Raw genomic sequence first — 12326 nt, 5'->3', positions numbered from 1 at the left:
GATATCAACCTCGAACAAAGACTGCAGCAGCAATCGCTGTTACCAGAGGAAGAAAGAAAATATTCGAATAGACGATGACCCATTGTAAAATATCCTTCACTGTAATTATTATGTTGTTGATTTGGCTGTACTTGCAACTTCGAACACATAATACATGATAAGCAGGCTAGCATTTTTCAACGAAAGTAGTTTTTCCTTAGTTCAACAACGACTGTCGCTCTTGCTTTTCTCTGGCGCCTCTGCTTGTAAAGGATACGGGTTGACAAGGTCAACGCCAGGATCTTAATATCCGCGGAGCAACGAGCATAGCAGTAAAGTACTGGAAGTAGTAATGACAAGTCGATATATTCGAACCTTTCATTTTGACCTCCTACTGAGATGGCCCCCCCCCACCCTTTTTTTTTTATCAAAATTAGATATACCAGTACAGTATGACAGATTTTACCATCACCATAAGAACACCGTAACTTTACACTATTAATTTCCATCAAGAATTCACTCAGGTATCGTTGTATTTCTCCGCAAGAAAAGAAAAGTTGAGCGGTTATTAGTCTTGTTTTTTTATGAAAGTATGAGTCATCGAGGTGGTAGGGTCAAGGTTGGGGGGATTTTTGTGTACCTTCTACTCATATCCCCCCCCTTTTTTTTTTTTATCAAAATTACATATACCGGTACAGGGTATGACAGATTATATCATCAGCAAAAGAATACTGTAATTTTACACTGCTAATTTAACCATGAAGAATTTACTCAGGTATCGTTGTATTTCCAAAAAAAGAAAAGAAAATTATACGAGCGATTATTAGTCTCGCGTTTTATGAATAAAACAATGAGTCATCAAGATTGTTAGGGGTGAGGGGGCTTTTCGTGGGGTCCCCCATCGGGGATGCCTCTCTGGTAGTAGTAGTAGCACCGTGGGAAAATGGTAGCAGCGGCAGACGGTCTGTTCGTCCCAGGAGGAAGAACCGCCCGTAGACGCTTTTTTAGGTTGGATTTCTACCTCATTTGGAACTTGATAGTCTTCTGTTTGCTGATCGGTATGTTCATATACCTGATTTTCTACTTTAAATAAGGACTTACGAGAGAGAGGGAGTAATCTACGAGGAGGAAACCGAATGGAAAAAGAATTATTTTTTTACGCCCCAGACCAGAGTGACTGACGTTTGCATGGTGACGTGATGATCATGCCATCTGCAGCAGGCAGCTGGTGGTGTTGGGGAGACTCCTGTCGACATTCCTTCTAGCCAGATGGTGGTTCCCATTAGCAGCAGCCGGCTTGTTTGTGCCCTAATTAAGAAGACAAGAGCTTCATGTTTGTTGTAAGTCACCAGCCAGGTGGTCGAGAGGTGTGTCAGTGGCTGGCATAAGCTCGTATGTTCGGCTTCTCCTTCCCTCCCAGAAGTGCCCTTTCTGAATATTGGTGTCATATACCCTCTTTATTTTTTTAACACAGTTTTTTGAGGTTTTGTTTCGAAGGTGACGAATTTTGGGGAGAGGATTAACCCTGGGCCACGAAATATCAGAAATTTGGTATCAGAACCCCATTATGAATATTGGTGTTACGTATACCTTTATTTTTGTAATATAATTTTTCGAGATTTTGTCTAGAAGGTGACGAATTTTAGTGGCAGGATTAACCCTGGGCCACAAAATATCAGAAATTTGGTAGCCTAGGCTAGTATTCAAATTGCATCCTATTCCAACCTAACCTAGTGGCCCTGTAGCAGTGGTTATAACAACTAGAAGAGTTATAACAAGTTATTAAGAAATCTTAAAGCCACCTTAATAACTGTTTGAGCTAGATGAACCATAACTAGGCTACACAGCATCGAAACTGGAGCAAGCCATAGGATTAGCCTACATGAATTAAACTACCCGTAGCCTACACCCAGACATAAAGCATCCCTGCCGCAGCCTTGCCGTAGCCAACCGAGGGAAAATGGAAGCGGATGAAAGCAGACCGAGAGAGCTTCACGCAGCTTACTTGTGCGTTAAATCGACAGTGGCGGAAGACCTCGACAGTGCAGATGAGCTGCGGAAAGCGCTGCAATATGCGGGTCTCAATCCGACGGCAGCGTTCATCGACAAGAACTGGACGGAGGGAGAAACCGAGAGCATCACTTACGAAGCGTACTGCAACATCGCAGAGCAGATGCCAGAAATCATCATAGACGACGTTGACACACTATTCATGAAGGTGTTCGGGTCTGTCGACGGAAAGGTGGGGGAGAACGAGTTCCGCGACATGGTCGTACGAGGGAACCACAAGAGAGATCTGAGTGAATCGGACCTGGACTACATCCTCCAAGAGGCCAGTGTTATCGAAAATGGGATGGTGGACTGCAGCAAATTGAGCAAGGTAATCATCCATACCATTAATGAAATGAAACAGTTGAGTCTGCAAAAACTGGAAGAGCGATCCAATTACCAGCGCATCAACTCCAAGACGTTCACTCGCAAGAAGAGAGGGAAGTTTGCAAATGCCGAGGCAAGTGGAGCGACGCCGCATCGGTCACTGCTGAATTTAGACGGCTGGAATCAAGCAAGCTTGAAAGGTTGTTTTTATCTGGACAAGCAAAATGTTCTTGCACACCAGTATTCAATGGAGATCTCTTGCATGGGTCCGACCGTTGTGAAAATGACCCCGCAGCTTGTGAAGAAATATGAAAAACAAGGCCCGGTAGACACACTGGCTTATATTTTCCGCGAGTCTCCCGAAGGGATGAGAAATTACATTGGTTTCACTGATCACAGAGATGTCGATGGCACATTCTATTGGCAAGACACCTTGAAAGAGGGTCGCTATGTTGTAATTCCATACACCAGTGGCTGTAGGCTGAGAGAAAGAGAACATGAACCTGAGGGTGTAATTGATCTGGTGGAGAATAAAGGCAAAATCCAGCTGACACAAGAACTGCGCTTAATCCTGGAGGAAGTTTTCCAGCAGGTGGATTTGGACGGGAACGGCCGCCTTAACCGACAGGAATTCAACCTTTACAACTGGCGTACGTCCGGCGAAGAGGTTCAGGATGATGAATGGGACGTTCTCCAAAACAACTTCGATGTCGATGATGGAGAACTGACGTTTAATGGCTTTATGGCTCTCCACCAGCTTGAAGCCGAGGACAATAATGGGGACTCGGACGACCTGTGGGTTTCGCTTGAAGCCATGGGCTACAATCGTCAGGGACAGCAAGACCAGGCGGCTCCATTTGTCGTTAGCGTTTACAGTCAGGTGTGTCAGCCTTCTATCATGGTTTCGGGCCTGAAAAGTGGCGGCCTTTTGCTGGATAAGGCAGTCGTGAGATCGATCATGGAGAATTCGGAGCCGATGAAAATCAAGAACATGCTAGATCTGATAAAGTATGAATATATTGGTGATCACCGGGCTGGTGTTGTCATTCAGAACAAGGCCCACAGCAAAGTGACTGTCAGAGTCGATTGTAGCAGGAGCGTCAATGTGGCGACAAACCGGCCGAGTTTAGACTGGACTGTCGAAGTGGCTGGCAAGTCTGCGATAATAGTGCATCAGCTGATGCCACAAAGGCCGGGAGAGGAGTGGAATGTGGTTTGTGTTGAGTCCTTGGTTAAGTAGTTTATAGAGAGTTAACGTAGATAGACCAACTAATACGAAATGAGTAATCCTCTGTTGATGCTACAGGACCTCATGTAACTGAATACTGGTTTTTGTCTTCCTTTGTTTAGCTATAAATTCTTCATGTTACTCGTTGAAGTACGTAGTCCATAGAATTTAGAAGAAAGCCTTGTGACTATTATGTACTTTCTTTTGATATTGTTGCTAGCATATTTCATTTACAGCTTGGAATATCTCTTTAATTTTTTAGTAAAAATTAAGTCGTAATGTTTTATTGAATTTAATCTCTAAGGTTTCATTTGTTGTATAATTAACCCTGCATGGAGTTTGCTTGAATTCTGTAATTGTTTTAGTAGTACAGTATACTGTACTGGTATTTAATGCTGGACAGCCAAGTTATCATTATCCTGAAACAGGTAATTTGTTTTGCCATGTCTTGACTCCAGTTCATCTCGTAGCGGTTGTGAAGAAATTATGATTTGGCCTGAGAATCTACAGTACAACTATTTCAATAAAGGATTTCCTTTATTTAAGTGTTCAGTAGTTTGTCATGTTACTTTGCTTGCTCAAAAGTCCTGTGTCCTTGGATATCACAGGAAAGCTATGCAGATAAGAGCTGTGTCAAGACTTGATTATAAAAGCACATTTTAAGACCAGTTTATCTCTTTCCCTCCGTTTGTCGTGTATCCTTGCTAGTCATGGTGCGTATCATCATGGTTAAACAGTTTCTCTCTGCCAGCGATTACGTAAGGGTGTATTAGGTAGCTACTTTAGCATAGCTGTGTGCAAAACATATCTTGGCAATTCTTTTTATTCGTGTCATTCAGTGGTTTGTATTAAGTGAAGAATTGGATTAAAACCAAACCAAAGATGTTGATCTCTAAAGTATGCTCTTTGTAATGTTAGGCTCCTAACTTGTCCACAACCTTAGTAACCAAATTTTATATTTCTTCCTTATTGCAAATTATTGTATAGAATGATTTTCTTATATATATATATCTGTTAGTGTCTCTGTGATACAGATTTATATACAGGTAGTGGTTTTGTGATACAGATATCCATACTTTTGCTTGTTGTACCAAATGATTGGGAAGTAATAGACTTTGATAATAGATGAGCATGTTAACTTGAGGTACCTTATTCAGTACAATGTACTTTGATTTTAAGACTACTTTGATAGAACCCGCAATATATGCTGTAGCTATTGTTGTCACTGAGTATAGTCTAGCTATTAAGTTTGTATAATATGGTCATAGCAGTTTTGTTTGTGTACACTGTACTGCGTGGTAAATGTTTTTGGGACTTGTCTTTTAATACTGTAGCATTTTCGCCTTGAGAAATTTGTGCCTTATCCAATGTGGGCTAACATATTCAGTTCCTTCTTCGTTCACATTCATTAATTTCTCTAATTACATAGATTTCCTTTTAAAATATGAAACTCTTCAGATTCTTTTAGTTCTCTTAGAAAGTTCATATTAAACATGAACCTCTTGTGACTTTCGTTGTCATATTAGTACTACTTACTTCCAGCACAAATCTTTGACTTTCTGTTATGTAAGTGTTAATCTGCCATTGTATGTATCCCAACAAATATAGTAGGGAGCCTCAGTGAGTCCTTATTTGGAAAATCTCTGCACACTTACTGCTTGTTAGCAAACCATTCTTCAGATCTTTAAAATGAGCACAACTCTGTGGTCCTTGTAGATCACCAGGGTAGGTGAGGTTAGGGAAATATAAGGTGGCCTATCTTTCCATTATAAATTAGTGATTTTATTAGGTATTGTGGTAGAGTTTAGGCAGTTTTCCACAGTTCTAACTGCTTTTTCACCTCCAAAACCAAATGGGTACACTGCCTACCACTATACACAAGAGAAAATATGGAGTATAGAGCTGGTCACCTTGATTGTTTGTATGGCACAAGTGGTTGGCTTTTTAATATTCCAAATGATAACTTCTTAATCTTGTAGCCACAGGCTCAAGATAGGTACATTCATTTCTGTCCAGATGCTCCCCAGAGTTTGACTTTTTGATCAACCAGCAGTCTATGCTAACTTTACTAGCAGGTCAGGTCAGGATGTCATGGAAAATTGTATAAGCTTCTTAGGGACCACATATGGAAATTTCTTTCTGTAGCCATTTCAGTTCAAGTTCAGGGGGTTGTAAAGTTTTTCAACAGACTGAAAAAGTGATTTTATTTTTTATACATTTTAATACACAAGTACATTTATGAAGTACTGTATAGTTACATTAATATGTTGGGGTGTATCCTTTTTGCAGCTTATTCCAATTTATTGGTTTGTGTAGATATTAAGTTCACCTACAACTTAAGCCTGTTCTCATTCAGATTGTGAGTTCATCTTTAACTTGAGCCATTCCTGGTATTCCTTTTGCTTAGTTATTTAATTTGTTGTCATATCCAAGAGGTGTACTGTATGCTATAATTTTTGTAATCAGACAAATTTAGTTGTGACTTTTGGTTAGCATATATTTTCAAGGAGATAAACGTCATTAGCAGGCGTTAGTTCATTCACCGTTTGTTACGTAAGGTACCTTGTCTTGATGTAGTTGATGGTTTTGATTGCTTTTGCCTAAAACGAAAGTTGAGTGAGGGCTGAGGGGTAGATATCACAGTCTTAAGCAATTTGTAGCTGTGTTTGGACTGAAAATGTTTTGTTGTTTGATCATTTTTGGCCAGATTATTAATACTTGTATATTTCTCCCACAAAAAAGACAGTTACAGTATTTTTATGATTATAGGTGTTCAGATTTTCAGTATGGGTGAGGTGGTAGGGTAAAGGGCTTTGTGTAATTTCAAGGGACTCCTGATAGCAAAGGTATTAAACCCTTGTCAAGTAAAATTGTCTCTATTCTGTTAATAAGATTTGGCTGTATTTGAGTAATATTGAATACAGTACAGTACCATAGTTTCTCTTGAAGCTACAGTATATGTTATGTAGCTATTACATTTATAGTTTTCTCTGCAGCTAAAGGACTGCTTGCTCATGTAATGTTTGCAATAACTAATGCTGCTTACTCCTCACGTGCAGTATTGCTAAGTTTAATTTTAAGCCTACAAAGCTTTAAATGTATCCGTTTATTTTATTTTGTCATTCCTACAGCTTGTTACTTGTAGCATGTAATTTTTGATAAATATATTGGACATAAAAATAAGCCATTATTGTCATTTTAGTTGCTTGCTCATTGAGCAGTGTTGAGTTACGAGGATTTTTTTTACACTTGATGTCATTCTGTAATGATATAATAGATTGAACTAATAAAATTTTGATGTATTACTGCTTATTATTCAATATTTAATAACTGTACTTCAAGACACTAGTTGTCACTAGCTGTTCTTTTGTAAATAAACCTTAAATACAGGTTTTATATTTTGTTTTCACTCTGTTGCTATGTAGCGTCTAAGTAGAATCATCTAACATTTAATGTATTCCTACAGACGTACAAACTACTGTTTTGCAATTGTTTTTTTTCTTTAGTCCTGACAAGGTGACTTAATCTTTAGTTTTAGATTTATACACCTCATGAATGGCAGTTAATTTTGATTGGCACAGTTCTTTAGGGTACCCTCTCTCTCACTGGAGATTCAGTGGCTTATGGAGATTTACTTTGCCAGAGTATTCTCTCCAAGATATCAGTAAGGTTATCAGTTTGTCATTTTGTTAGGACTTATGATGGACTACAGATGTAGATGGCTGTCACATTGCAGATGAATACTATAAAAAGCCTTGTAAAGTACAATCTCTTTGACAGGTTGTGCAAAGCATGAAGAATGTATGATTGAGTTATAGTCCATGTTGTCTTCTACTCTTGTCATCCCCAAAATAAGTAGGACAGTGTTGAAAGGGGTATGGGTAATTCTCCCAGTTACTTTAGAAGTAGTAATTGAACGTTTTCTGTTTTAACTGCTAATTTTTGTTATTTTCTTGCTAAACATGGCTAGATTGTTATGTTGCTAATTTCATCCAAGCTCTGAGGGCTGTGGGCTTATTGCAATTTGGACATTCTCCTTCTTACCAGCTTCAGTGGTAATTCAGCATCAGTGCCAAGCCTGATGACCTGACACATATTTGGAGTGGATCCATGGATGATTCATGTAATCTAGGAATCTTGCAGAATGCCTTTATGCTAGACCTTTCCTCAGCAGCCTATCACTGTAGCCTGTCAGTGGGATGAAAGTGATAACTGGAAAATTACTCAACAAGTACACCCTTCAGTCCTGTTTGGGCTACCCTTTTTTGTCAACCACTAGAAGTTTTACCTAATCTGCTCTCTGGAAATACAGTACTGAAGTTAACTAAGGTATGGAGATAGAAACTGTCTGTAATTTAGTGAAACCATCAAGGTATGAGATATGCTGTTTCTAGCAGCTTTGAGGCAACCCTTCCATAATAGCAAATTTTAAGTCAGCTTGTGCAGGCAAACTAGTTCCTCACTGATTATAAACAGTCTTTAGGTTTGTTAAGAATGGAGGTATTTTTGTGGGAGAAGAATTCTAAATTATATTTCAGCAAGCGCTATGCTTTATATACAGAAAGATGGAGAACTGCTGAACAAGCAGTTTTATTTCTGTGTCATATAAAATATTCGTGGGTTTGGATTTATGAATATCAAAGTAAAATGACCACAAAAATTTTTGAAAGGTGTCAAAATATTCACTGTACAAAACTCATATTGTATTTAATAATGTAAAAATGGAAATCATGTGGCAAAATAGGAAACTAAGCCCATGCAGTGTAATATCTCAACAATGCAGTCAAAACTGTAAAGTTGGACACGATGCATATACTATATGCAAGTTACCACAGGAAGGAAATCTGAAGGCTTTCTTAACCCTGCCAAAAAATATATGAGTAATCAAACTGTATAACCTTAAAACTGCTTTGATGTAAAGCTTGTATTGTATGTAAAAACTAAAGATGTGGCAAGAGCTCTGACTTCAAGGACAAGGACTGTAACCTCATACATGTTCTGTGCTCTTAGGTAATCTGAGCCAGTAAGATTTGTTGTTTCTAGATACATGCTTCCTGGAACACCCTATAGAGAGGAACTGCCCAGGTGTACATTCCTCAAGTTTCTATTCAGAATATGGTAATATGGAAACTACAAGTATCATAAAATACTTGCAACAAGTATAAACCTGGCAGAAAACTTCTGTCGGGTGAAAAGAATAAAATTCTTAATAGAAAATTAGCATTCTTTTGATATTTTGTAATGGTATTTGGTGTTTTAAGAGAATGAGGGAAAGTCCTAAACTTACAGCCTGTCCCAAGAATGCTGGGCTGTAGTTTTGGAGTTGATTGATCTTGGTAGCAAACAAGTTGATGAGAGGTGTGCCCCAAAACCTCCACAATCTTCTGCACACTTCTGGATGTGAAGAATATTCTTCATTGTGTCGTCCTAGGACAAACCCAAGTACGAGATTACTCTCGACGTAAAGATTTGGTGTCTCCAATAGGAGGAGCCTACTAGCTCATTGTCTCTTCCTAGGACAAGCCTTGGTATTAATGTGTCAATCTTATTCCCAAAGAAAGACTGCACAATTGCCATGGAGGGAATGGTGTTCCCCCTTCATTTTGTAAATAATAGTAGAATTGTTGGACAAAACAACTCTGCCTACTGACTGCATGATGCACCAAAGCATTGTCACATTCAGCATGAATATCCACTGACTGGCAGAGTTTAGTGTACGTATCTTAATCTTTGAATCTCAAGACACAGGTGCCATTAGTTAGTCTATATGATAGCTGTCATCGCTACATATTACCAGACCAGGATAATTTTACATGTACTTTGAGGTAGGTAGAAGCTATGTCCCTTCCAGAGATGATACAGCTGAATGTTATAAAACTGGAATAAGCATGACGCAGTAGGTCAAAGCATAGGCTACATTATCACTAGAACATAAGATTGCTAAAAAAAATTCGCTTTGTTAATCTGTAGAGAACACTAAGCTGACTGGTATATGAGACACAATCACTCAAGAAATGACAGTCAGAAGCTGAAGACCAGTGGGAAGGAGCTTTCATGTAGGAGTCCTTTTTGTTCCGTTATTACTGGAATAACTGGACCAATTGAGTAAAACTAAAGTTATCATCTACTTAAGGCACTTTGAACGTGGTGAATTCGATAACAATATGTCCAGTGTCTCATGGAGAGGCATATTTGTGTACAAGAAAGGTTTAATGTACCAAAATGTGGTGGTATCTGCCAACATTTACCAATCAGGGCAGTATCAAGATATGATAGATGATGGTACTCTTCTCAGGATGTAAACAAATGACCAGTTAATTAAAGCAGCCATCCTTTGCAAAAACAGAAGACTACAATTTCTGTTGCCTTATTTAAAACCACAAAGGCAGCAAATTATCTTATATAGGGAGCAGATGTCCACTCACTCATCTATTCCTCCACACCATTCAGGTGTCAAATTGTGAAATAACAGAGTTTGACTGGAACTCACAACAGCATAAATTTTTGTTTCTCAAGGTGTCTTAATTATACTTTTGACGATAATCTTTGACTGCACACACTGACATGTAAACTTTTCTTTGAGCTGCCTGGAGGGAAAATTATGATGTAACTTTCTTTTTCATTCATCTTTTGAATACTGATATAGAATTTCTGTACTGTAATACAGTAGTATACTACTGTAGCCTTACTTTAGTTTTATTAAAAATTACTTTCAAGTTACGCTGTACAGTACTACTGTCTTAAATTTGTTAATCTGCATATTTTCCACTATTTTGCATGATGTCTCCCAAACTGGGGTTATGCATGCAAAGTTTTATTTTTCTTTTACTAAAATGGCTGGCTTTTACTTCAGTTAAATAAATATGCAAGGACTGGTTTTTCCTTTGTGCTTATGAATGTAGTTTTTGTGTTCCGGTAAATACTTGTTCCTGACAATTTAAATAACTATGCTGTCATTTACAAAAATACACTTATGAACAAAAATACACTATGTTAATATTTGCAATTTTTTTATATTTACAGATATAATTAATAACTTAGACAATAACTCCCCTATCTCAGGTATGTGAGGTGATTGGCAAGAATGACCTTGCCGAGGAGGAGGAGTAATCCCTAACCACACACACCTGCCGTTTCCTGAGGGAGGCGTCCACCATGGAGAGGAAGAACGTGTTTGTTACAGTGGGCACAACACATTTTGATGCCCTCATCAAAGCTGTAGTAGACGACGAAACGCTAGTAAAATTACGAGAAAAGGGTTATAAAGAAATTGTTCTTCAGATTGGCAATGGAAAGTTTGTTCCAGAGCAAGGTGTCCATAAGGGAGTGAACATTACCTCCTTCAGACTGAAGCCCTCAATTGCCGAGGATTTTGCAAATGCAGACCTGGTCATCAGCCACGCCGGGGCAGGTTCGTGCCTGGAAGCCCTCGAGGCCGGGAAGCCTCTTGTGGCCGTGGTAAATGACACACTGATGGACAATCATCAGGTAGAGTTAGCTGAAGAGCTTGCCAGTAGAGAATATTGTTTTTTCTGTTACCCATCAACTTTACAAAGTACCTTGGCTACTTTAGATGTTTCGCAGCTTAAAAAGTATGAACCCGGTCAGCCACAGCTCATAGCAAATTACCTTGATAAGGTAATACAATTGATGTAATAATAAAGGTACTATGGCTGCTTAAACTTTACTACGCCACGAACATGAGCATTAAAGTTGGAAAAGTAAACGAAGAGGTTTTTTTTTCCCTTCAGACATTAACAGTCTTTCTAGTTATCGGATTGACATTAGGCAAGTTATTCAAGAAAAGTGATAATTTTTCTATTTTAATAAAAGCAATGTTTCTAGTTGAGAAATGAGTGATTCCATGAAAATATAGAAATTTTAACAATGACACAGAAGTCATCATTGTAGAATTTTACTGTTTTTATGCTCTGCAAACCATGCTGCAGTTATGCATGAAACCTCATGTCTTGCATGATGCACTGTAGATGCTAACAAAGCTTCTTTGCAGTGTTCCTGGCCCTAGATGCATTTTTTAGTTACCTTTCGTTGCCTCCTACCTAGGTTTCCAACTTCTTGAACAAGTCGTCAAGGTAACTGATGTATGCACATTTATCCCTAAGTGTGCCATGACTTAATGGATGCTGTCACTTATGAATATTTGAGAAGCTGTGGCAAGGCCAAAACCTGTAGACATCTATTCACAAGAACTTTTAGCATTTTCAAGACACTGATTACTTATGGACCTTTGCACCAAAGTGACTCCCATCCAGAAGTATCTTTTGATCAACATTGTTAACATGATTTTGCTTTAATAACCTGAAGAATTTTCCAGGACACTGCTATCCCCTTCTTACAGATCTTCTATCTAACCTCTTTGAATTTTATGAAGCCTTGAAAACTACTGAACATGGTTATGGGAATTATCTATGTGCGGAATCCTCGTAAAAAATACCTGTGGGTCCCTCCAGAACTGCAGAGCAAGCTAAAGATGGGGAATTGAGTTGGTGATCTTGACTAGCAGGCCAATGAGCACCTCCTTGGTATTGAGTTTTCTCTTCTCCACAGGATACCTTTTAGGAACATATAGTCCCTATACCCTGCTCCTCGAAAATACTGAGAGCCTGTTGGCAACCAAGTGAGCTATCATACCAATTTATCAAGAAAGGAAAGTCTGTAAAAGTAAATTGCAATTTGAAATGACCATCAGGCAAAAAACTAGGCTAATAAGTGAGCCTTAATC

The 12326-nt window shown here is 38.7% G+C and overlaps 1 protein-coding gene across 2 annotated transcripts; it reads left to right on the top strand.

Moving 5' to 3' along the window:
• Positions 1–875: 875 nt before the first annotated feature.
• On the top strand, positions 876–11309 carry LOC136846178 (EF-hand calcium-binding domain-containing protein 7-like). Of its 2 annotated transcripts, none has more exons than XR_010855340.1 (2): positions 876–1037; positions 10646–11309. XR_010855340.1 is itself a non-coding variant. In XM_067116994.1 (2 exons), the coding sequence occupies exons 1-2, from the start codon at positions 1940–1942 to the stop codon at positions 10691–10693; spliced, it is 1677 nt and encodes a 558-aa protein (XP_066973095.1). In that variant the 5' UTR covers positions 905–1939; the 3' UTR covers positions 10694–11309. The 2 variants fall into 2 exon arrangements, 1 of the variants encoding a protein (XP_066973095.1); XM_067116994.1 differs by having other exon boundaries at positions 905–3568.
• The last annotated feature ends 1017 nt before the right edge of the window (positions 11310–12326 follow it).

This window comes from Macrobrachium rosenbergii, chromosome 14 (genome assembly GCF_040412425.1).
Source record: "Macrobrachium rosenbergii isolate ZJJX-2024 chromosome 14, ASM4041242v1, whole genome shotgun sequence".
NCBI classification, from domain to species: domain Eukaryota; kingdom Metazoa; phylum Arthropoda; class Malacostraca; order Decapoda; family Palaemonidae; genus Macrobrachium; species Macrobrachium rosenbergii.
This window is presented reverse-complemented; position numbering and strand designations above follow the sequence as displayed.